The 23,723-nt window shown below is 41.2% G+C and overlaps 1 protein-coding gene across 1 annotated transcript in view; it reads right to left on the reverse strand.

The window, feature by feature from the left end:
- The window catches only part of Ism1 (isthmin 1), a 71,826-nt gene that overhangs the window by 19,998 nt on the left and 28,105 nt on the right, over positions 1 to 23,723 (reverse strand). Inside the window, exon 2 of the mRNA XM_038332079.1 lies at positions 2,823 to 3,053. Coding sequence (XP_038188007.1) covers positions 2,823 to 3,053 — 231 coding nt within the window. The remainder of the gene's footprint in view (positions 1 to 2,822; positions 3,054 to 23,723) is intronic.

Genomic DNA, 23,723 nt, shown 5'->3' on the forward strand with positions numbered 1-23,723 from the left:
TTTTTTTGTTTTTTTTTCGAGACAGGGTTTCTCTGCAGCTTTAGAGCCTGTCCTCGAGCTAGCTCTTGTAGACCAGGCTGGCCTCGAACTCAGAGATCCGCCTGCCTCTGCCTGAGTGCTGGGATTAAAGGCGTGCGCCACCACCGCCCGGCCTGACCTAATTATTCTTATAGCTGTTCTTTTGTCATTCTTATCTGTACCATCTTCACCCATCATATCCATCAGTTCCAGAAAGCTTAGCAGACACATAGCCCTATGGTAAGCCCTTCATGTGGATAATCTCAGTCCTCAGAGACCAGATTCCATGGGTAATTGTAGGTGGAATTCGCACACCAATTTTATAGTCAAGAAAACTGAGGTGCAGAGAGATTGAAAAAAAAAAAAAACATCCAGGAACCCAAGACTAGCAGACCGAGTGGTGGTGCTAGACACGAAACCTAGCTCAGACTGACTCCATAGTTCATGATGACGGCAGAAGTCCGTGAGAATCTCAGCTGTCCAGGTTTGTCCCCATTGGCACATTGGATCCAGGACACAGACATTTCTTGGCTCTTACTCAGCCAGACTGGACATTTCAAAAGTATTATAGATACAGGAGGGAAAAGCAGAAGCAGACACACATAAAAGCCTGACCGATCCCTCTGAGTATATCTTGTAGCGCCCCCGAGGCCTAGAGCCATGGAAATAAGTCTGTGTGAAGAAAGGTCTGTGGATGGCTGTATTAAGTCCCTCTCAATGGAGGCAAAGAAAGAACTATATCGGTGGAAGTGGATACTGACCTCAGACTGATTCAGAAAAGGGATATGTTTGGTTGTGAATAGCCACTGCAGTAATGAGTTGACACAGCAAGTCTAATAATGAGTTTATTTTGGAATTTCTGTTTTTTTATTATCTTACCATCAACCAAAGAACAAAACCTCAGCCAAGGGCACTGAAGTTCAAGTCTAAGTTGTCCCAAGGGATTTGCTTTCTTTCCTGAACGATATTTTTTAAAGCAGAAACTAATTTCTTAAGTTGTTTTAAATCTAACGTAGAGAGCCAAGTTAGGAATCTGAGGCCATTTCTTTCGATGCAGAGATAATAGTCCTTTCTCCCTCCCATTTCCACAGCCTGAAACTAGTGCTCAGGCGGAGTCTAATCCCATGGAATAGAGGCTGCTTGACTTATGGCATAAAGTGCTCCACAGAAGCAGATGTCGCGCTTCTAGAAGGATTCTCCACTCTAAGAGTCAAGAGGCCCAAGGGACACAGCCCTTTGCTCAGCAATGTCACTTTGGAGAGGTGCAGCCATTTTCAAAGGAGAGACAGGATCCAGCCCTGCAGCTTCACGCACATTGTCAGAGCTTGGAGCTGCAGAGGCGTCAGGGGTAAGGGTATTGATTCCTGCTAGGCTCCGGGACTCCAGCTGAGGATAGCTAGATGGGAGGAAGGATCAGTTTGCCTAGGAGGGAGCGCAGGAGGCCAGAGGCTCTGATGCCAGATGCCTACCCACCGACACACCCCTTCCTTTATTCATGCCACTAACCAGGGCAGAAATGCTGAGGAGCCATGGTGAGCAGTGGGGTTTTGTGCTTGACTGGATGGACTGAGTCAAGCCAGTGACTTTCAACAAAAGAACAGTGCTCTGAGCCTGGATGAGGGCTTCTAACCCAGAAATCATTACCCCCCTCCCCTTTGGGAAGTATCTTGTATTCTAAAGGACCACCAGGGAGCTGGTTTACTCAGGTGCAGTGGTGCATGGGACGGTAGAGGCTAATGGTGTTCATACGAGTATGTGTGTATAGACACACACACACATACACACACATACACACACACACACACACTCAAACACACAGACAGAGAGAGAGAAGAGAGAAACACAGAGAGAAACACACACACACACTGAGAGAGATAAAGAGACAGAGAAGAAAGACACACAGAGAAACACACAGAGAAAAAGAGAGACAGAGAGAGAGACAGAGAGAGAGAAAGAGAGAGAGAGAGAGAGAGAGAGAGAGAGAGAGAGAGAGAGAGAGAGAGAGAGAGAGAGAGTTGGAGTACACGGAGATAGTAGCTGCCTTTGAATGTCTTTCTGAGTGACTCACACCAACCTTTTCTGGCCTTCTAGAAAGCAAAAGGCCAGAAATGGAGCTCAATTCTCTTTAGGATAAAGAAGCCATCAGATCAATTGAACATTTCTGTCTCACTCCTCTGCACCATGGAAGACCAACAGACAATGATTATTTAAAGCAGAATGGGATAACTGGACTGTAGTGGACACAAAGACATATTGGCCTCGCGTTGTTTGGGTGTCTGACTTCAACATTTCTATGCTGGAACTGTATTAGTTTCAAATACATTCTGCCAATAACTCTGATATTTGAAACCATAGAAAACCTGTACTCTTGGAAGATATTGTGGTATCTGGTGTCTTCTTATTTAATTATTTGGTAAGTCATTTATTCCTTAGGAGGTTGCCCTCTTCCAAAGGAATTTCTGGTGCTGAAGGCAAGTTACCAAGTCACCGAGAGTAAGTACCTTCCTGAGTGCTTTGAAGATAGATTGTGGGTTACCTGGTCTAGTCACAAGCGTTTTCCTATAACTACCACATTTCATTAATTTCAGGGTGCATCATTTTTGTTTTGTTTTTCTATTCCAGTGTCTCAAAAACATCATGGGTGTTGCAACACTATTTTTATGGGAATAATACAGCCCTCGGCAGGAATCACAGAGGGGCTGAGAAGGGCAAGGAGGTAAGACTGCAGGGCTTGTTAGACTCAGGTTAGGAAACAAAAGATGCACTGTTTTCTTTTCTTTTGCTTGCCAGCTGCTGAGAATTACCTGAATATTTGGATTCTGCCCATTGATATCAGCTTTGGAAAGATCTGGAAAGTTTGGTAGATCAAGGAGAAACGATCTGGGGCCGTCTCTTTGCAGTGAAGGATGCCCAGTCTCTTGAGGGAATCGCTGTCTGGGGGAGGGTTGGTGGATAACTTGGTGCTCCCCCGAGACTTCTTTGGACAGAGGAAAGCTGGTTTCTGATGTGGAATCACTCTCCAGGTTGAGGTTATTCTAAAACAGACAAATAGACAGACAAGTCATGAACAAATGCTTAGAAGGTAGGTGGTTAAAAGTGCTACTCTTAACAGTCTATTAAATTAAAAGACAAGGACAATTTATCCCAGTGCCTTGAGTTAAGCCTCTGTCTTAGTCACTGTTCTATTGCTGTGAAGAGGCACCATGACCAAGGCTACTCTTATAAAAACAAAGCATTTAATTGGGGTCTGGCTTACAGTTCTAGAAGGTTAGTCCATTATCATCATGGCAAGAAGCAGACAGGCATAGTGTAGTAGTAGCTGAGATCTTTACTTCCTGATCCACAGGCACCAGGCAGAGACACTGGGCCTAGCATGAACTTTTAAAACTTTAAAGCCCACTCCCAATATCCTACTTCCTCCAAGGCCACACCTACTCCAACAAGAATCTCCCAATCTTTTCCAAAATGACCAAACATTCAAATATGTAAGCCAATGGGGGCCATTCTTATTGAAACCACCACAGCCAGCATAGTATTCCCAATTCATTTCCCTAGCACATGGGTTAGTTTCTCCATCTTTAAAGGTCAGGAAATGTCTCCCAGTTTACTATTTATTAAACACCAAAGAGCATCAAAATAAGGGAGCTCTTTTGATGGAAAAGAGATACTCATTTAAAGTCGGAACCAACTTATAGTTTGTTCCTCACAGTCTCAACTAGCTAATCACCATGGTTAACTATAGCCTTGACATCCAGTTTTGTTTCTTTGGTGCAAGCCACGAAGAAAAGGTTTGATTAAATTTGATAAATGTTGAAGTCAAAGTATTGTTTACATCCATCCATTCACCCACTGAATCTCTATTCACTCATCAATTCACTTGTTTATTGATTTCTGTTCAGTCATGTATTCTTGTCTATTCATCTGCCCATTTATCCATTAATATTATGTCTTTCTACCTCTCCAATAAATAAATCCCAACTACAAGCTAGGCATGAGATACATTAATAAATAAGATATGTATTATCTCATAGATACATAGATAATACATAGATAATACATAGATATCTATGTTATATGTATTCTTTTGGAATGTACTTCTGTGTGTAAGAAAAAAAGACTATATAGACAAGTAAGACAAGAGACTACTGACACATTATCCAGGTAGACAGAGAGCACCTCTTTGAGGAGGTGACAGCAGAGACAAGATCTGATCAAGAGAAGGGGAAGCCCTGAAGTGATCCAGAGGCATGACAAAAGATAAAATAAGATAGGACTTCTAGAGGAGGAACTGATAGCTACTTTGAGGAACATAAAATCAGGAAGGCTGGGTGAAGAATGACCAAAGTCGAAGAACCACATGACAGAAGGATGAAGAGGTAGAGGAACAAGTGACAAAAAGAGAACCCTGAAATTTAATGCCTTTGTTTTTAAAATTGCAAGGCAAATGGTGTTCTTACCTAGTGAAAAATGTCCCAATTTACTTGATTTACTTGTCATTGGGGAAACTTTTCTAAGGCATCTATCCCTGTCCTTTCACTCCCTCTGGAACACTCAGGGAAGGCATCTTCCATCCCTTCAGGGACAGTATTTTCATGTTTACTGGTGGAAGGAGATGTGGAGATAGAATTTCCCCAGTCTTTGGGTCAGCGGCTAATGCTGTTGTTATTGTTGGGCATGTTTTGAGGTTTGGGAGTTATGTTCTAGCACGTTGTCTCCACATGCACTCTCTGCCCCCACTACAGTGCTGTTGACCCAGCCAAACAGTTCTGTCAAGAGTAAAAACACTTCTGAATTTGAGTACCCAAGGTCAAGAGCAGCCTGAGACTGAAACACACAGAGTCCACCTTTGTCAAAGTTTGAAGTGGCAAAGAGGAACTTGGTGAGTGTGTTGGTCACCTCTGAAGTGTGAAGTGAGAAGTTGCTTTCATGTTTTCTATTGTCCTTCCCTTTTGCTCAGGATATGTGGCCAAGTCAGTAACCTTTCTCTGGTAACCTTTCCAGCCACCTTATTGCCATGGTTTCTATTTCCTGGCATGATTGTGAAGGAGTTGGATTAGTATTATGAGGCATTGCTCATTGCAACAGATTCTAAATGTACTATTGTTTCACTGAGTTAGAGGGGATGAGAAAGAAAGAGAGATAGAGAGGGTAGAGGGAGAGAAAGAGGAAGAGAAAGAGAGAATAGAAGAGAACAGAGTTTTCTTCAACATAAGACCTCTCTATCCCACCTACCAAAAGGAACCTAATGAGGTTGTGTCAGTGACTTTGTCACTGAATATCCAGCCCAACACTTCCCTGATGGTGTCAGAGTACAGTTGGTGAGCCCTGATGGGTTTAGAGTCCAGTTGGTTATCCCTGATGGGGTTAGAGTACAATCGTTGATCCCTGATGGGGTTATGGTACAGTTGGTGATCCCTGATGTTAGAATACAGTTGGTAATCCCTGATGGTGTTTTAGAGTACAGTAGGTTCTCCCTGACAGTGTTAGAGTGCAGTTGGTAATCCCTGATAGGGTTAGAGAGCAGTTGGATTCTACCTATTGGTATGAGAATGTACACAGTTGGTTCTCCTGGAGAATTTCTTGTTGGGGGCTCAGGTATATACATCATATAAGGGGTTTGGTATTTGCATTCCAAATGCTTTACAGATTTTTGTAACTCAAGCCCCAGCTTCATTGTATCAACTGAACATGTTCTTAACTAGATCAAAACCAAAACTCTTTGTGTGAAGATGTAGCTCAGTGGTAGAGCATTTTCTTAGTACACTCAAGGTCCTACATTCAATTCTCAGTATTGCAATATACATACATACATACATACATACATACATATGTACATACATACATACATACAAGCAATGACATATTCTTTTCACTACCAAATTTTGTATTTTGAAGAGAATGGAAATGTATGTATGTGGCTAGTTGACATTTTACTTAGGTGTCTGAAAAGAAAAGGACTGAATTCTATTTCTTTTTTTCTTTAACTCTTGAATTTTTCTGATAGAAAATTTACCACTACAGAGTGTTTCCTGGCTTAGCTTCAAACCAAACAAACTCCTTCAACTTTCTGTGGCATAATGCCCCTCCATGCAAAGCACAGCAGATAATCACAGTCCTATACTTTTCTAGTAAGATGGTCAAGAGTTGGACTGTATCTACACAATAAAAGAGAAATGCAATGTTAGGACCTTTGGCTGAGCAATCCAGGCCACAAGTACCTCTGTTGGGAATAGTTTGAGGATTGGGATTCAAGTATGTTTTGAATTGAGTCTTGCACAAAACTGTGGCATTGCTCCATCATTCCCCAACCACCCCATCCCCTAGATGCTGGGATTCAACATTTGTAAAGTATTTGGAAGATTGGAATTAATAACAAAATGCTATTCACAGTCTCCGAAAAATCTAAATTATGTTTGCACCTCTTTTATATGTAGTTATCTTGTCACCGTGTTATGCCATGTTCCCAACTATTCAAAAACTGGAGATCTTGGGGTCAGGGAAGGGTATTTAAGAATGGTCCTCTAAGGTGAAAAGGAATTTGACTCTAGCAATAACAAAATATGAGAGTACCCACTATTTTGGTGATCTGGGACAGAAGGATGATGGACATCCACTAACAGTACAAGCAGAGGCCCTTTTTCATCCTAAAAGGACATGGGTCACATCTTCCTTGCAGAGTGCAGCTGATGACAACATTTAGTTGTCACCACACTTACTCATTAGATGCCCCACTTAAATGACTATAACAGGGGAAAGAGTTGCAGGCTAGGTGGAGACTGTAAAAAAGAGCTGTGTTTAGACAAACAAACACTCTTCTCTGGAGATGGTAGCTTGGAGGTGTCCAGGAATTTAAGACAAGAGACACTTCATTCCTTCTGAGATGTCATATTTTTTTTGTCTGTATTGAAGTGACACAAGGGCCTGCCTGCTCAGGATGGAGACATGTTCCCTTCTCCATGGTCTGCCCGTAATCTGTGACCTTCCTTTGGCAATGCCGTATCCCATCCCCAGAGGTCATTCTCCCTTGACGGTCCTAATGGCAGAGCTGTTACTCCTACTGAAAATGAAACCAGGAGGACTGAAGTTGCGGCAGGTGATCTTGGTGGGTCAAATTAGCTAGCTACAGTTTCACACTTTCCACCTTTGTGCGTAGGAATCCCTTCACTTTTTACACGTATTTGAGAGCATGGTTCTAAAAACATCAGGCTCTTGCAGGTTAGTATTTGACATTTAAATCATTGCCACAGCACTAATTAATTTTTATTTATTAATTTATTAATTATTGAATTACTTGATTCATCTAGGAAGCAAGAGCTGATGCAGAGGCCAAGGAGGGGTGCTGCTCACCGGCTCACCCGTCATGGCTTACTCAGCCTGCTTTCTTACAGAATCCAGGACTACCCGGCCAGGGGTGGTCCCAAGCAGAATGGGCTGGCCTCTTCCCGTATGAATCAATTAGTCAATAATTAATAAATTCCTCAATAAAAGTTAATCAAGTAAATAAGACCATGCCCTCTAGCCAGACCTTATGGAGGCATTTCTCAACTGAGACTCTTTCTTCTTTGACGACTCTAGCTTGTATCAAGTTGACATAGAAATAGCCAGCACAGTAACGCTACAGCAGCAGGGGCAGTGTCCTCTGCTGTAAGATCTATTGTAGTTTTAGAACTGTGACAAGGATTTAAATGTGAAGCTCTCTGCTTTATTAGTTTATGTGTCAGCTTTTCTGCCAGGAAATGTGTTTGGGTAGGTTGAAGAAAAAAAGTCCTGTCCTCTGTCACTTGTAGAAATCCTGATGGAAATCACAGAACTGCATTCACTGAGATTAGCTAAGCAAAGGAAGGCAGATGCTACCTGTTGGTGCTCATTTGTGGAAGTTAAAAAATATTAATCTCAATGATGTAGTGAGTGTGCTGGTTGCCAGGGACAGGGCAGGTTAGGGAGTGAGTACCAGGAGAGCTTAAATAATGGGTACATAAATGTAGTTGAGAGGACAAATTAGATCTGTTGTTTTACAGCATGGGAGGGTAACAATAATCTCCAATAATTTATCATATGTTTCAAAATAACTAGAATAGTTCAAAAGTTCCTAAAACATAGACATGATGTGTAAATAATAAATATTTGAAGCTAGTTATCAGGAACTTATCATTTCATATGACATACATACTTTGAATTATCATGCTGTACTCTATAAGTATGCACAATGTTATATACATTAATAAAATCAAATGATTAAAGGAAGGAGAACCATGATCAGAATATGCTACATGAAAAAATATTTTCAATAAATAGTAAAAAACCTATTTGGCTAATTAGCCACGTTGAGTTTTTGATCCTTGTGATTGAACTCAATCCTTAAATGACAGAATTATTGGCAGAGCATAAAATGAAATGTGTCTAAATTCCTTGGCAGCCAGTTACAGATGCTGGGCTCCACAACCTCCCGTTCCAAATCTGCAGCCCTCTACAGATATTACTGAATCATCGCTGTTTCTACATTTACACATTACAGTCTTCAAATCTTGCTGACTGTGCTACATAGCCTTTTCTTTAAATTGTACTAGAGTGCTCTCGGTAATGTTCAGGGGTTTGTCCTCACTCAGATGAACCAGAGCTCCATGCACAAACGGCTGAGCCAAGAGCTTGGGAATAGACAGTGCACATGAGTTTGGAATATTTTGCGGTGACAGACAGCAAAAACATTTTCAGTGCCTAACTGGGTTCTCTTGGGTAAAAAACAAGCAAAAAAACCAAGAACTGGCTTGAAGGGCTCCTAGTTAGATGAGACAACTTGGGCATCAAAAACCAAAACCAACGCTACATGACTGATGCACATCGAGTCTGAAGGTGTACGAGCATATAAGAGAACCTATAAAGAAAAATCCCAGAAAAAAAGACTATCATTATTTAAAGTAGCTATAATTAAGCTCTGTGGAGATAATTTGTGAACTGAGATCAAAAGGAAATAAAAGTGAACAGGTGAAGGGAACAGGAAAGTGGGGTGGGGAGCCAGGAAGACACAGCCTGCAGTGGACAGAACCTGCTTTATCATCTCCGCAAGAGTTCAGAACTGAGAGGGGACACCTCACAGCCCTACTGTAACATAGCTGGACAGTGTACATACCAGTTTGTCTTGTGACTTTTTCTGCTAGGTGCCACTTCACTGGTGGCATTCTGCGAGTCAGTTGAGGGCTTGTGGGAGCTGTGTGGTACTTGGATTACCTTCACACCCCTCCCTCGTATCTTCTATTTCTCTTTGCTCTCCCAACCTGGTCCTGCATTCCCCTGGGACAGTTTATAGTGAGATGAACAAGAATGTTTCCTGGGACAATGTTTAAGAGACACCATATGTTTTTATCATTGCGCTCCTTATACTGAGTATGTTATGGGCGCAAGACGAAGGATATCCAGAGGCAGCATTCTGCCGCTGTGTGGCTCAAGCTGCTCATTGTGACTTCCTTGTGGCCAAGGTGGATTACCATAACCACAGCAATGGCCATAGTGGTCAGAATGGCCAGAGTGTCCCAGCTGATCATTTGCTGCAGGCAATAAATACCAGGGAGAAAGAATAATGTTCTTTGGACAACAAACCACAGGACCAATGTGACAATGATCATCTAGCGAGGAGGATGTTCACAGGAGACAGGAACAGTGTGAGGAAATGGTCGGTGGCTCCGGTTTTTGGAGAAATGACCTACGCCGTGTGGTCCCCCTCTGCGAATAGCACACGCTCCACTCAACAGATACCAGCCAAGGGCTATTGCGTGAAAAACAGGCTTCTCTGACCCCTCCCTGAGCCCCCAGGAGAGGCACGCGATGGTAGCAAACTGGCTGGCTAGAAACATTTTAGTGCTTTTCCTTTTTAAGGCTGTGGAAACTATTCCCAGATTAATACAAGCAGGCAGGCCGACTTCTCAGAGTCAGGCTAGATGGCAAATTTCTGGGGGGCAAAGAAGGCTGTATCTGCGATCTTTGAGGCCCATCCCCTAATTCCAACTGGTAAGGGGGCGCCAAATAAGTACTACTTAATGATAATGATTGCTATGTCTTGATAGATTTTGTTTTAATTAGGCGCAGGCTGTTGGCCTCATTACTTCTAATGTAGCTTTAATGTGGGATTCTAAAGGAAAAAAAAAGAATCTCAGAATCTTCTATTGAAGATATTAAAGAAGATATTATTAGCAATGCATTTGGTCTCACAGGCTTTGAACAGCAAACAACAGAGATTGTAATTAACGTCACTGTAGTATCTCTCCTGAAAACACACTAACAATATAGCTAATTAGCAATATGTCCTCATTTGCAGCTGGACAGCTGCATATTATTATCAACAATGCTTGTTTCCTTTTTCCAGATTAAAGGAAGCCATGCTGCACCCAGGCATATGGCTACACTTCCTCCGTATTAAGACACTCTGCTTCCTTGTACCCGGGATAATCATACTGGGTTTTATTTTTTATTTTTTTTTAATCTGTGCTGGGCATCGATTTTGTCTGGAAAACTTCCACACATCTAAAAATAAGTTCAAGAGTGTCACGGGTGGGGTTTCAAAGGGAAGAGCAAAAGTTCTCCATTTGGGGAGACAAAAGAATAAAGGACACACTGATTATCTTCACACACGAGTGAGGAGCAAGTACTCCTGGGGAGAGAGAAGCCAGAGAAGGAGTAAAATGATTTTGGGATCTCGGGCCTCTCTTTCTCCAAGGGGCACTCTCGTTCTTGGTGCTCAAGGAGATGGATGGGATGGAGGGGGTACTCTGCAAGTGGCAGCAGTGGGTGCTGGAAAGAGGCCATCAAGACCCACTGGGGAGACCTCGTTCTATCTGGAGGTGAGGGTACAAAGGGTGGCTGTCTTCTATTCTTGCTGTACCTGCATGCACTGACAGTCACTCCCCTGCAAGCTGCAGGGATGAAATAAATAGTTACATCATCAATGCCCTTATTCTAAACCAAGTGTAAAAATGCAACGACTATTTAGAGACTATCTTGGCAGAGAAGAGACTGCCAGACATGTGCTTTGTTAAGGGATCACGAAGACAACCCTGGAAGTTGGTGACACAGTCACATCATGTTTCAAGAAGGCAGGAGTGTCACAGTCCTGGCTGGGAACCAATAGAGCCTTCTGTTTAAAGTCTGACTAATAGCTGAGGAATCTCTGGCTGGGGTGGCAGAATATATGAGAGGATGTTTACTTTAGGGCATGGGAGTGACCTCACTTCTGATCTCAGACTCTGCTTTAGAAGAGATGAAGGATAGTCAGTTCTCAGGACTGGGGCAGGAATTGGCTCTCTCGGGGAAGGGGCTGCCCAACTCTGTGCATCTTTTTTAAAGCTTCTGGGCCAGCTGGCAAAATGGAAGTCAGCATGTTGCTGATTTATCTCTAATACTTCTATATTGCTTTGATCTTAAAAATGCACAGATTATTAGTGGCGTTTCAAGTTGTGTTTTCTCTGTCGCTGGCACAGAAAACAGAGGGGTAATTTTTCCAGGACCCTCTTCTTTTATGTTCTGTTAGTTAAAAAATGAACTGAAATCACCCTTTCAACTCTAAGATAACATATAAGACATAATTACAAGGATAGAAATCCAGTTTTTCCAGAAAAGAATCTTTACTCATGCTATAAAACATCAATGAAAATATCAGGTGGAAAATTTGTATTTTCTAGAGTCCTCCTTAGGGGTAGGTAGACAAACTTAGATAATAAAGCTGACTCACATGGGGCCATGTCCCTGATTACTCAAATTTGAGGCCAGACCTAATTTGCCAGGGGCTACAATGGATAGGCCTGGACTGTCCACCAGGGGGCTTCAGTCACTGCTTTTTGGCCACACTGGAGCTCAGCATCCCCTCAATGCTGCACCCATGAGCAAATGAATGTTACTGAGTATGTATTATTGGTGATATTCCAAGTTGTGCTTTTTCTATTGCTAGGATAGAAGACAGGGTGATCCTGTGCATTTTAGCTATGCCTAAGGCTCAGAGAAAATTACAGAAGAGGGAATGGAAACATTGTAAGAATTACAGGACCAGAATGCTTTCTGCTGTAATGTCAGAATGTAAAAGAGAATCTGTGCCAGTGGCATTTCAACAATATGGTTGCCCAAGCAAGACATGCATAATGACAACACCACTTGACATACCAACACAGATAGGAGAAATCTCACAAGATGCTCCCCTAGGTAAAGATCTATAGGCAATCAATGATGAAGAAAGAGAGAGAGAGGAATGAGAGAGAGGGGAGAGAGAGAGAAAGAGAGAGAGAGAAAGAGAGAGAGAGAGAGAGAGAGAGAGAGAGAGAGAGAGAGAGAGAGAGAGAGAGAGAGAGAGAGAGAGAGAATGAGAATCAGTCCTCTTCAGGGATGAGCTGGCTGACAGGTTATCTAATCAGTGATCAATACCAAACACATGCACATGTGAGTAACAGTAAATGGACTCGGTAGGATCTGTGTTTGTGTGTAAATAGTGACAAAGAAGAACTCATGGAATGGAGAGGAAATGTGGAGGACACTGACAGAGTTGGAGAGGGAGAGGTAGAAACACAGTATTTATAAATGAAATTCTCAAAAAATGTTCAAAAAGAAAGAAAGAAAACAGAGTGATTATCTCGACTAGTGGTTTTCAACCTTCCTAAACACTGAGACCTTTGAACAGAGTCCTTGTGTTATGGTGACCCCCCCCATCATAAAATTATTTCATTGCTGCCTCATAACTGTAATTTTGCTACTGTTATGAATCATAATGTAAATATCTGTGTTTTTCAATGGCTTTAGACTACCCGTATGAAAGAGTCATTCAGTCCCCAAAGGGGTTGCAACCTACAGGCTGAGAACAACTGATCTGGACCCATTTCCAGGACCCAGCTTGAAGAGGCACTAATCAGTGTGTTTATGTGCTGGCTAGTGTCTGTCAACTTGATGTAAACCAGAATCACCTAGGAATCTCAATTGAGGAACTGCCTCCAACAGACTGGCTTGTGGGAATATCTGGACGGGCATTTTCTTGACTGCTAATTACATATGAGGGCCAAACACACTGTGGGCAATACCATCCCTGGGCAGGTGAATCTTGAATGGGTAAGAAAGGTAACTGAGCAAGCCAGGGGAAGCAAGCTGTCAAGCAACACGTCTCCATGATGGCTGCTTCAGTTCCTGTCTGCAGGCTCATGCCTTGCACGTCTATCCAGGCTTCCCTAAATGATGAACTGTAAGTGTAAGACATAAGAAACTTTTCCTCCTTGCCTTAGTTCAGGTTTCTATTGCTGTGAAGAGACATGATGACCATGATGACTCTTATAAAGGAAGACATTTAGTTGGGGAGCCTTACAATTTCAGAGGTTTAGTCCACAATAATCATGGAAGGGCATGGTGGTGCGCAGGCAGACGTGCTGAGAGAAGGTGTTGAGAGTTGTACATCATGATCCGCAGGCAACAGGAAGTGAACTGTGTGTCACAATGGGCATAGCTTGAGCTTAGGAGACCTCAAAGCCCACTCCTACAATGACACACTTCTTTCAACAAGGTCATACCTGCTTCAACAAAATAACACCTCCCAATAGTGCCACTCACAATGTGGGGGCATTGTCTTTGAAACCACCACACTCCCCAAGTTGGTTTTGGTCTTGGTGTTTAATACAGCAACAGAAAAGTAAATTAGGACAGCAGGTACCAAGTATTCAAATCCAGCTTTAATCAGGAGAAGGGGTCCAGCAGGTCAAGGAGGCTCAGGCAGTGAATCAGTATCTCCCAGATGGAATGAAGAGTATTAAGGATCCAGGTCAAAGCTGGATTCTGATTTTGGAAGGGAAATCCCAGAAGGTAAGCCAGATCACCTAGAATGCTGGTTCTGACACTGAGGCCAAAGACTGGGCTGGCCCTGCCCAGTAACTGTACCGATTAAGAAGGTGGAGTCTTCTCAATACTTGAAGTCAACACTTTCTACTTCTAGAAATCTCTCCAGTTCAAGTACCTATTAATAATTTTTTTAAAGGGATGGAACCCTACTTGTGCTAACATGGGGCAGCTACAACCACATAAAACCCGAGACAGCTTGGAAAAGAAATTCTAGACACACACAAAAAAGGTTAGCACAGCTTCTCGGTAGTTGCAAAGGAAAAAGAATATAGACAGTTATAATACAAAAGAATACAGACAGTCACAGACCAAAAATATAAAGATAATAAAATAAGTATTAAACTCGTAGAAAAAAAATAATAGAGTAAGAAAAATAAACTGTGTAAAGATGGAATATGCACAGAGAGTCTGGATTATATATACTATTTTTTCTTTGAATTTTTTTTTACTACAGACAGATATTTGATTCTGGGGGCTGCTAAGCTATATTATATATACATATATAATATGATTTAGCTTATTATATTATATATTATAATATATGTAATATATTATTATATATTGAAGGTATCTTGACTTCAAAATTTGGGTCTAAGGATATGTTGCTTTGGAAAAGAGGTTCTTCTTTTGTTTCCACAGAGGATGAGAACCTATTGGTTCCTTCTAGACTAATGGGGTCTTTGATGAAGCTGAAGAATAGATATAGTTACAGTTTTCCTTAGTTATTATAAAAGATAAAGTAGATATAAATATTGTAACTATAATTCTTGCTTGATACCTGTTTTGTTATATGGAATTTTATTATGTTAAAGTTAAAACCTTCCTTTTTATTTAGACAGAAAAGGGGAGGTGATGTGGGATCCCCCTCTGTATGCTCTGAATATTTTTTTTTTTTTTACCATTGGTTAATAAAGAAGCTGTTTTGGGCCTATTGCAGTTCAGAATAGAGTAAATCAGGAACTCCAAACATATAGAGGAGGAAAGAAGGCATAGTTAGGGAGACACCATGTAGCTGCTGAAGGAGAAAGATGCAAGCCACCAGCCAGAACCTTATGGGTAAACCATGAGCCTCATGGTAAAATATAAAATAATAGGAATAGATTAATTTAAGATGTAAGAGCTATCTAGAAATACACTTAAGCTGTTGGCCAACAGTATTGTAATTAATATAATTTTTGTGTGATTATTTCAGGTTTGCGTGGCTGGGGAACAAACAGCCTCAGCTTACCCTTGGAATTTTAGAAAGGAGCTCATGAAATTGTGAGGGTAGCGCTGGATTCAGAATGAGGCCTATATCCCAGGCCCAATCTTGCCTTAAGTTTGGATAAGTTACTGTGGTTTGCCATATCTATGGTAGAATGGTTTTAAAGATATCTATACATTCTTCCTTTCTAAATAACCCTGCCTTTAACAGGTACACCCTCTATATAATATTTGATCTTGATGATGCTATTAACTGACTTTGGCTGTGCTACTTATTTAGGCAAAAGGGACAACAACAAACACAGAACTCAATGGTGCAGGAGAATTGTCTGTATTCTGTCAATCATGTTTTAAATAAATGCCGATTGGCCAGGCAGGAAGTGTAGGCGGAAAAACCAGACAGGAAGTAGAAATGATGCAATGAGAACAGGAGAATTCTGGGAAGGAGGAAGTTGATTCCTCCCACTCCTGCCCAGACTCTGAAGAAGCAAGATGTGAGCTGCCTTGCTGAGAAAGGTACCGAACCACGTGGCTAGCATAGATAAGAACAATGGGTTAATATAAGCTACAAGAGCTAATATGTAGCCAATCATCTTTATAACTTATAGAGATCTCTGTGTGATTTTCTTTGGGGCTAAACAACTGTGGGGAACTGGGCGGGACAGAAACCCAAGCAAGCCGGCCCTCATGTTATACCCCAAAGTGTTGTGCTTTAGTATTGCTTATTTTAGTTGCTCTCTGGAGTGTGCCAAGAAAGCAGGACTGGACTAATTAACCTGCTGAAATGGGAGACATATAGATCAGGGACCATGTATTCTATGTTCGATGAAGGATAGTCCTCAGTTGGAGATCCATGACCACCCAAGACCTGCTGAACCAACTTGGCTGAGATTAAGAGAATCAGGAAGAATAATATACTTCTATGGTTTTTAAGTTACCAAATTCAGAGTGGCTTGTTACACAGTAAAAGTTAATTGATACAGGACCTTAGCTGTTTTTTTTCTATAGAATGAGAATTCCAGAAAAGTTCTCAGTCCATGAAGTTTTAATGTCTTTGGGCTGGGACCCTTACAAGACAGCTGTCTGGAGAAATCATACCACAGCAATGTGGTTTTAAACATTTAAAACATATTTGCTATTTTTAAAGTGTGTGTGTGTGTATGTGTGTGTGTGTGTGTGACAGAGAGACAGGGGCATTTGTAGTTTATATAAGTGCAGGTGCCTGTGGATGCCACAGGTATGGGATCCTCCTGGGGATGGAGTTATAGGTGCTTGTGATCTGCTTGGTGCTGGAACTGAACTCAAATCCTCTATAACAGCAGTCCATGCTCTTAACTGCCTCAATGTGTTTTATTTGTAAAGCTTTTTGAAATGACTAAAGCATCAGATCTGTGGGTAGCATGATTTAAATAAAAACCCAACGGCTCTAACTGCATCAAATAAAGATGCTGCCTTCCGTGACTAGAACACCACCGTCTCCTTTCTCATCGTAAGGTTGATGAAAGCTATTGTATCCTCCACCATCTACTTCCTTCATTTGCGTATACTTCTTTGTTAACAGCGCCACCACCGGCCTTTCGAAGATGCAGAACCGAGTCTTTACAATTTCCCCTTGCACTTTCACAATGCACCTGGAGAGCACTGTGGGCTGCCAGGAACCATTCCTGCTCATTTACTTGAGAGCCAGGCCTGGCTGCAGAACTGTCACAGACAGAAAGTGGCCGGAGGTGAGGCGAAAGCTGCAGGCCACCAGGACTTGCTTCCTCTCCCCTATGCCTATCCGGACTAGTCTGACGAAGCTTCTGTTCCCCTGTCTGCAGGAAAACATAGTCTGGTCCCTGCAAGTGATGCAGCTGTTGGGAATCTTGACAAAGCTTGGGTAATCAGGGGTGTTTGTTAGATTCATGAGCTCGCCCAATAAACACGCCTTCCATTTCTATGTGGTATCAGGCACTGCGTGCTAGACCATGGCAGTTTAGATCACACATGGATTGCTAGTTATCAAAACCTTGGAAATGAAGTCAAAGGGGAGAACAGTTTCACCAGTTCATACTGAGGCACAATATAACATACTTGTCAGAAGTTATTTAATTGTCTGGGAGGATGCATCTTTGAGGTATTACTGATTAGGGCAGTAGGTTGAATGAGATATGCTTACTTAGAGATTTTTATCCTGTAGAAATTTAAATGGTTTTGGTTCAGGAGAAACACTCGAGCCATATGACTTCATGGGTGTCTAGTATATTAATCAATTTTATTAATATATAAAATGTACTTAATTATTTTCTCAACTGGTTTTATAATCTGTTCTTCAAAAGTTGTGAACTGGCAGTGATCTCTTCCTCGTTTTCTCATTAATTAGTTAGATCTTTGAGATTTGCTTACTCTATATTGGTAGAAGAATCATGTCTTTAAATTGACATATATGAAAATTGTATATGGGCAAATTTTTCTTTTGTCTTTAATAAGTTCCAGAGTGGAAATTTAAAAATGCTCATGCAATAAAGAATTCAAGGGTAAAACATAGGAAATCCTGAAGGGAGGGATAGTTTCAGTTTAAGGAGGGGAAGTGGTCCAGACTCTTCACAACTTAACATGGAGTGACCCCTTCCCAGGTTTTGAGTTAAGTTTCACTTGCACTATGTATCCTATCCTAGGCTGGCCTGAAACTTACTAGGAGCAGGCCAGCCTGGAACTCAAAGAGATCTGCCTGTCTCTGCCTCCAGAGGGCTAGATTAAAAGTGTGCAGCACCACATCCAGCCAATGACTCTTTCTTTTTTATTTATTTTAGTTTTTATATATTGTTTTATTTTATTGATTTTTATTGAGCTCTGCATTTTTGATGACTCTTTCACGTCATTTACTAAGCCCTTTAATCTTATCCGACTTGTCTGGATGCTGGCCCAAGGCACTAAAAAGCTGTAATGAGAATGGAGAACTTCCCTTGTTATGTCTTCTCAAAAAGACAGAAGGCCTGCCATGGGGTACAAAACTTACTTTCAACTTCTTTGTCCCTGTACGTATTCCTCTTCTAATTCTGGAGACAAAGCATTTCCTGTTCTTATTCTCACCTAAGAGAAATTTCCCACCCAAACTCCTTCAGTTAGCTGAGGTTCAAGAAAGAGAACTGCACATTTTTTTAGAGGCTGTCAGAGGGCTGTGAAGAGGGCGGTGCAGCAGAGAAGGTTTTTATCTGCTCGCTGTTTTTCCCAGTTATATTAGTTACTTTGCTCATCCCTATCTTTAAATGGTTAATGAGAATCCATTTAAGGAGAGGTCTGATTTACTTTGGCTCACTGTATCAAAGGTTTTAATCCATAATGGTGAATAAGAAATGCCAAAGCAGATCAGTTCACATCATGGCAGCCAGGAACTAGAGAAAGGGTATACAGGAGGGTGACAGAGAAGACAGACCCCCAAGGACACACCCCCAGTGACCTACTTTATCCAATTAGGCTCCATCTCCTACATTTCCTGACCACCCAATAATGCTATCATATAATGATTCCATGAAAGAATTAACTAGCCCGCTCATTAGGTCAGAATTCCCGTGATCTAATAGTTTCTGATTTTTCACAGAAATACTCAGAGGTGTGTGCTATTAATCTAGTTGCCTTTTATTCCAATCAAGTTGAAATTTAAAATCAGCCATCACACAGGTATCAATATTACCATATTAGGGTACATCAGTCTGAGTAAGAGTAGAAAATTAGTGGGTGCTCTTAAGCTTGGTAACTGAAAGAAGTTCAATAAAAGAATGGCTTATACATTTCTTGGAAAAGGGGCCAGGTTAACAAAACCATGGAGAGCTTATGCCAGAGACATGATGATGTAAAGAAAGGGAGAGGTTACTGTTTCTATAAGGAAAATAAAGCTATGTGTAAGGGTGGGGAGAAGGGTGGGGTTGCAAATACAAGGTTTTCCAAATACTCTCTCCTTATGCTTGCCATGTTCACATTGGCCAGTCAACCTGAAGCCAGAGCAAGAGGCTGTTGGACAACTTAGTTGATTCAACGCATGTAGAACCTATGTCCATAAATTTGAGCAGAGAAAAGTGCAAAGTGGATCTAGAGAGAAAAATGGGAGAGTCTGGAGAATCTTGGAAATTGAGTGGATAAAACATTACTCAAACATCGTAGGCACCTTGTTTTAAATCAATCTTTCATTTGAGTTAAGTGTGAGAACTCCAGGTCTATAAAGGAAGTGGCTGAGAGGCCCTTTGCTGGGAAACATGCCCTAGAGTTCTAGTCTCTTTCCCAGGTCTGTGTTGTTCTAATTTGCCCCCTGGAGGTGTGGTCTAGAATACAGGAGTCCGTAGTTGTTCTGAGTTCCCTGTTTTCCCTACCCAGAGTAAGAGCACTATCCTAGTATAGCACACTATGGATTAAATTCTCAACATAGTTCCCCATTTTGCTTGGGAACTAAGCAAATTTTGTGGAAAAATCCTGGCCTCCCTTCCTTAGAGAAACTCTTATGTAGATCTTATGTAGCCCAATGCAGTGTTGTTTGTACAATCTGAGAACATCATATGGAAAATTAGATCAGGTCAATAAAAGCAGAAGGTACAGCAAGGAGGAAACAAAACAGTTGGTGACCAAGCCATACCCAAAGAGGCAGACGCAAAATGCCACATAATACTTCATGCAAAGATGAAGAGAGCTACTCTGGGGGACAGAAGAAACAATGGGTCCCAAGTACGTGTGGCTTTGGATGTTAGCAGGTGGGGCCATCACATTTTATTTTGGACCTGCTAGACACATGAGCTGAATTATAAAAGTGACAGGGACCTATTGGCCACCAGTAGTTGAAGGTATAAGCAAAATGTATACCTAAAATATAGAATGAATCACTATACAGCAATGAGAATGAACAACTATAACCACATCTAATAACAGACAAATTTCACAAACATCATAGAGAACAAAGGAAGCCAAGTACAAAAGAACATATGACTTAAGATTCTATTTATATAAAGTTCAAAAGCAGGCAAAACTAACCAATAGTCTTAGATGTCAGGATTGTGGCAGCCTGGGGGAGCCAGGGAAGGGAAGGGAGCCCTTGGGAGGCTCATGGAGCACAGCTATATTCCGCTTACTTGATCTGAGAGATGGATTCACGAATGTGTTCACTTTGCGAAAACACGTTCCCTCTCCCTATAAGTTATATGTACAGGATGTGTATAACTACAGAGACCACAAAAGAAACCAGGAAAGGAATCAAAGGAACGGCACATGGAAAGGTCACATACACTTCCTAAAAACGACCAAGTTTCTGCCCTTGTTTGTTCATTCTCGGAACAAAAGAACACAGGGAAAGACAGTCTTTGAGAACAGAAGAGCAGCTACTAGGGATGTGGCCACCAGAAGCACTTGGCTGGCATGGGCAAGGCTCCAACGGTTTGATCTTCAACACTGTAAAAATAATAAATACATAAATAAGCGGCTTCACATCATTTTCTTGGGGCTTCCCTGTAAATGGGTAGCAGCTCACGGAGAAATGTACTGCTTCTCTTCTCCCAGTCCCTCCCTGTCATTTATCTTCCCCGTGCTTCTTAAATTGGGTCTTTCTTCTCAATCATTTTCTCCCAGGGCCCAGTTATTTTCTTTCCTAGTACCAATCAAACTTCTACCTCCTCCCTCAAAAAACAATCTTACACTAACTTTGTTCTAATACTTTTTATGGCATTATTCTTATCAACTGCCTCTCAAAACTCCTCTATCAAATGGGAATAATTAGCACCCCCTTCTATTGCACAGAAGAGAAACTGATGTGGTCCAGTAAATAACTTGCTCATGCTTGTGTAGGAACAGAAATCCCTGCTTAACTTCAGTCACACATGCGCGCGCGCATGCGTGCGCACGTGCACACACACACACACACACACACACACACACACACACACACCATTGAAAGTAGGAAAGGGGCTTTGGAAGAAGGAGACGTTCGGAGAAGAAGGGGGAATGAGACAGGGTGCTAATAAGAGTAAAGATGGACTAAAATTCATTATAGATATGCATGAATCTTTCCATGAGTAAAAATTAAATTAAGTTAGAAAGTCTTTTAGTAATCAACAACTGTCACCTATATGCCAAGAACTGATAACCCTTTCCAAAATAAATATAAATAATAATTTTTAAAATCAGATTTTTACACTATAATGAATGACCACACATCTGGATAATGAAATGAACAGGATGTCAAAGCTTGAAATGCAGGGTAGAGGTGACCCTCTGTGGTATCATCTGGGCTGCTATTACGTTGTATAATGTATCCGGAGCAGGAAGGAGTCTGTGGAGGGACGAGTGGGGTTTGAGGTTCACTCTGAAGGACGGGACATTAGTACACCTTTTTGCCATTCATACAGAGACTTAGATGCTGGTAGATGCCTCCATGCCAAACTTGCCTCTGTTTCTGCTCCTCCTCTTACTATCCACAGAAAGTTGCTGTGCGTTTTTAACAACCCTGCTTAAGTATTCTCTTCTTTAGGAAGCCTTTTCTAAGTTGTTGCCAGATGACTTCCTCTTCCACATTAACATTATACCTTACACTGCCTTCTTTTTTTGAATTTATTTACATTCTTAGAGCTTTCTTTCGCCTTTATTATCATCTGTAGTTAAACAGTGGTCGAAAGGTGAACTAAGCTATGCAAAGGGTGAATTAGATTAGCGTGGCTTCCTCAAGTCCATCACTGTTCATTACCAACAGGAAGGACCATTTTCTCCACTTCACAACTCCTATGCTACCATCCTGGTCCATAGCACACACCTCTCCTCTTTTCAAATGTCACTTTCAGAGAGAATTGACTTCCTTGATCACCTGTGGTGCATTACTATCCTTAGAGCAGAGCAATCTCCATCTCCAGGAATTCAGCTGTGTTCTCTTACAAAAGGATTATCCCGCCTAGACTTGTTGGCTTGGCTGTTTACAGCCACTCATGTAGAGATGGAAGGTCATGACAAACTCTGCTGCTCTCTATCCCTGCTATATACAACTCTGCTTAAATCCCATGTGGCTGCAGGGAAGGGCAGAGACTAAGGGAGGAAGGGCTTTACCTCTGTTGGCTGAAGGCTTTCAAGGTAATTCTAATTGGGATGGGACACCCACACACCTATAAGTCACCCCTCACATATGCTCTGTAATGTGACCCAAACAACTCATTGGTTCCCTATAGAGAACTTTGATAAAATTATGCCTCAGTTTGCCATTGGGATCTTAGAAGAAGGGATATATTTTACCTATCTCTCCCCACTGGGGCGCAATTTTAGCACCATCACCTCAGTGGTCCTCCCACACCCCTCAGTAATCTCCCCATCTTTCTGCTTATTTCCTTTGAATATATATATATATATATATATATATATATATATATATATCACAAACCAATATTTTATGGGCTTTCCTGTTTGTGATAATTCTCATCAGAATATCAGAATATCAGTTCCTAAAAGCAGATATTAGATTTTGTTTTGTAACTTTATATACTTGGCCCTTAGCCAGGCATCTGATACACAATAGGCCCTCACTAAATGTCCTTTCCATGAATAAATGGGCCATGGAATAGACAGGGCAATGGGCAAATGGATTAAGGATAGAAGGAAGGAATGAACAGACTAGGGTGTGAAGCCTTATAGCTGTGGGCATGGCTTATTCATCCTGTTACCTATGGAACAGAATTCGATTCTTGAAAGGACATAATCTTTGCCCAGTTTCCATGTGATGACTCCAAGTCCAGGGACAACAGCATCATCATCTGCTTTCAAGTGATAACATGATCAGTGTTCTTTTCTCCTAGAGGGACAAGAAAAATACGATGGAAGGACCCATTGGCTATTGTCTCACCTGAGTAAGTCACATCCAATACTCAGTTAATGCCCAGAAGAACAGCTCTAGTAGAATAACAGGGAATGGCAGAGTTTGAGATGTCCAAAGAGTATATATGTACATTTATATATCTATATAAATACTATTTACATAAATTTTGAGATACTCAAAGAGTATATATGTACATTTATATATTTATATAAATACTATTTACATAAATTTTGAGATACTCAAAGAGTATATATGTACATTTATATATTTATATAAATAGTATACAAATACTTTTTATTTAAGAGTATTTGTATACTATTTATATATTTATATAATACATACCATTTACAAATGCATGTATAAAAGCACATAAAATATTTGTTTTCATGCATGCATATATAACTATGATTGCTAACATATATTTATGAATGCAGATGACAATGTCTTGCTTTACTAATTTTTGCTTTATCATTTTATTTAATTTTAAGATAACTGAAATAGCCTTCCCTGCCTGATAGATTATCTTGCTATATAGCCCAGGCCTATCTTGAATTTATAGTCTTCCTTCTTTAGTCTCTGGAATCCTGGGATTGTAACCATACCCTACCCATGCCCTAGCCCACAGTTTCCTTAACCTCCCAGAAAAACTGGTACCTCCAATTTATCAACTGTTTTAAAAGCAGCACCAGCATTACCTGGGAATCTGATAGAATGTTTACTCTCAGGCCTCTGTGAAATTAGATTTCCAAGTTGGGGTTCACAGGTAGTGTCTCACAAGATTCCAAGCAATCCTGCTACAGACTCATACCCAGTTGCCCCAGGAGAAGGAGCAGGT

The sequence above is a fragment of the Arvicola amphibius genome, chromosome 5 (genome assembly GCF_903992535.2).
Source record: "Arvicola amphibius chromosome 5, mArvAmp1.2, whole genome shotgun sequence".
In the NCBI taxonomy this organism is placed as follows: Eukaryota; Metazoa; Chordata; class Mammalia; order Rodentia; family Cricetidae; genus Arvicola; species Arvicola amphibius.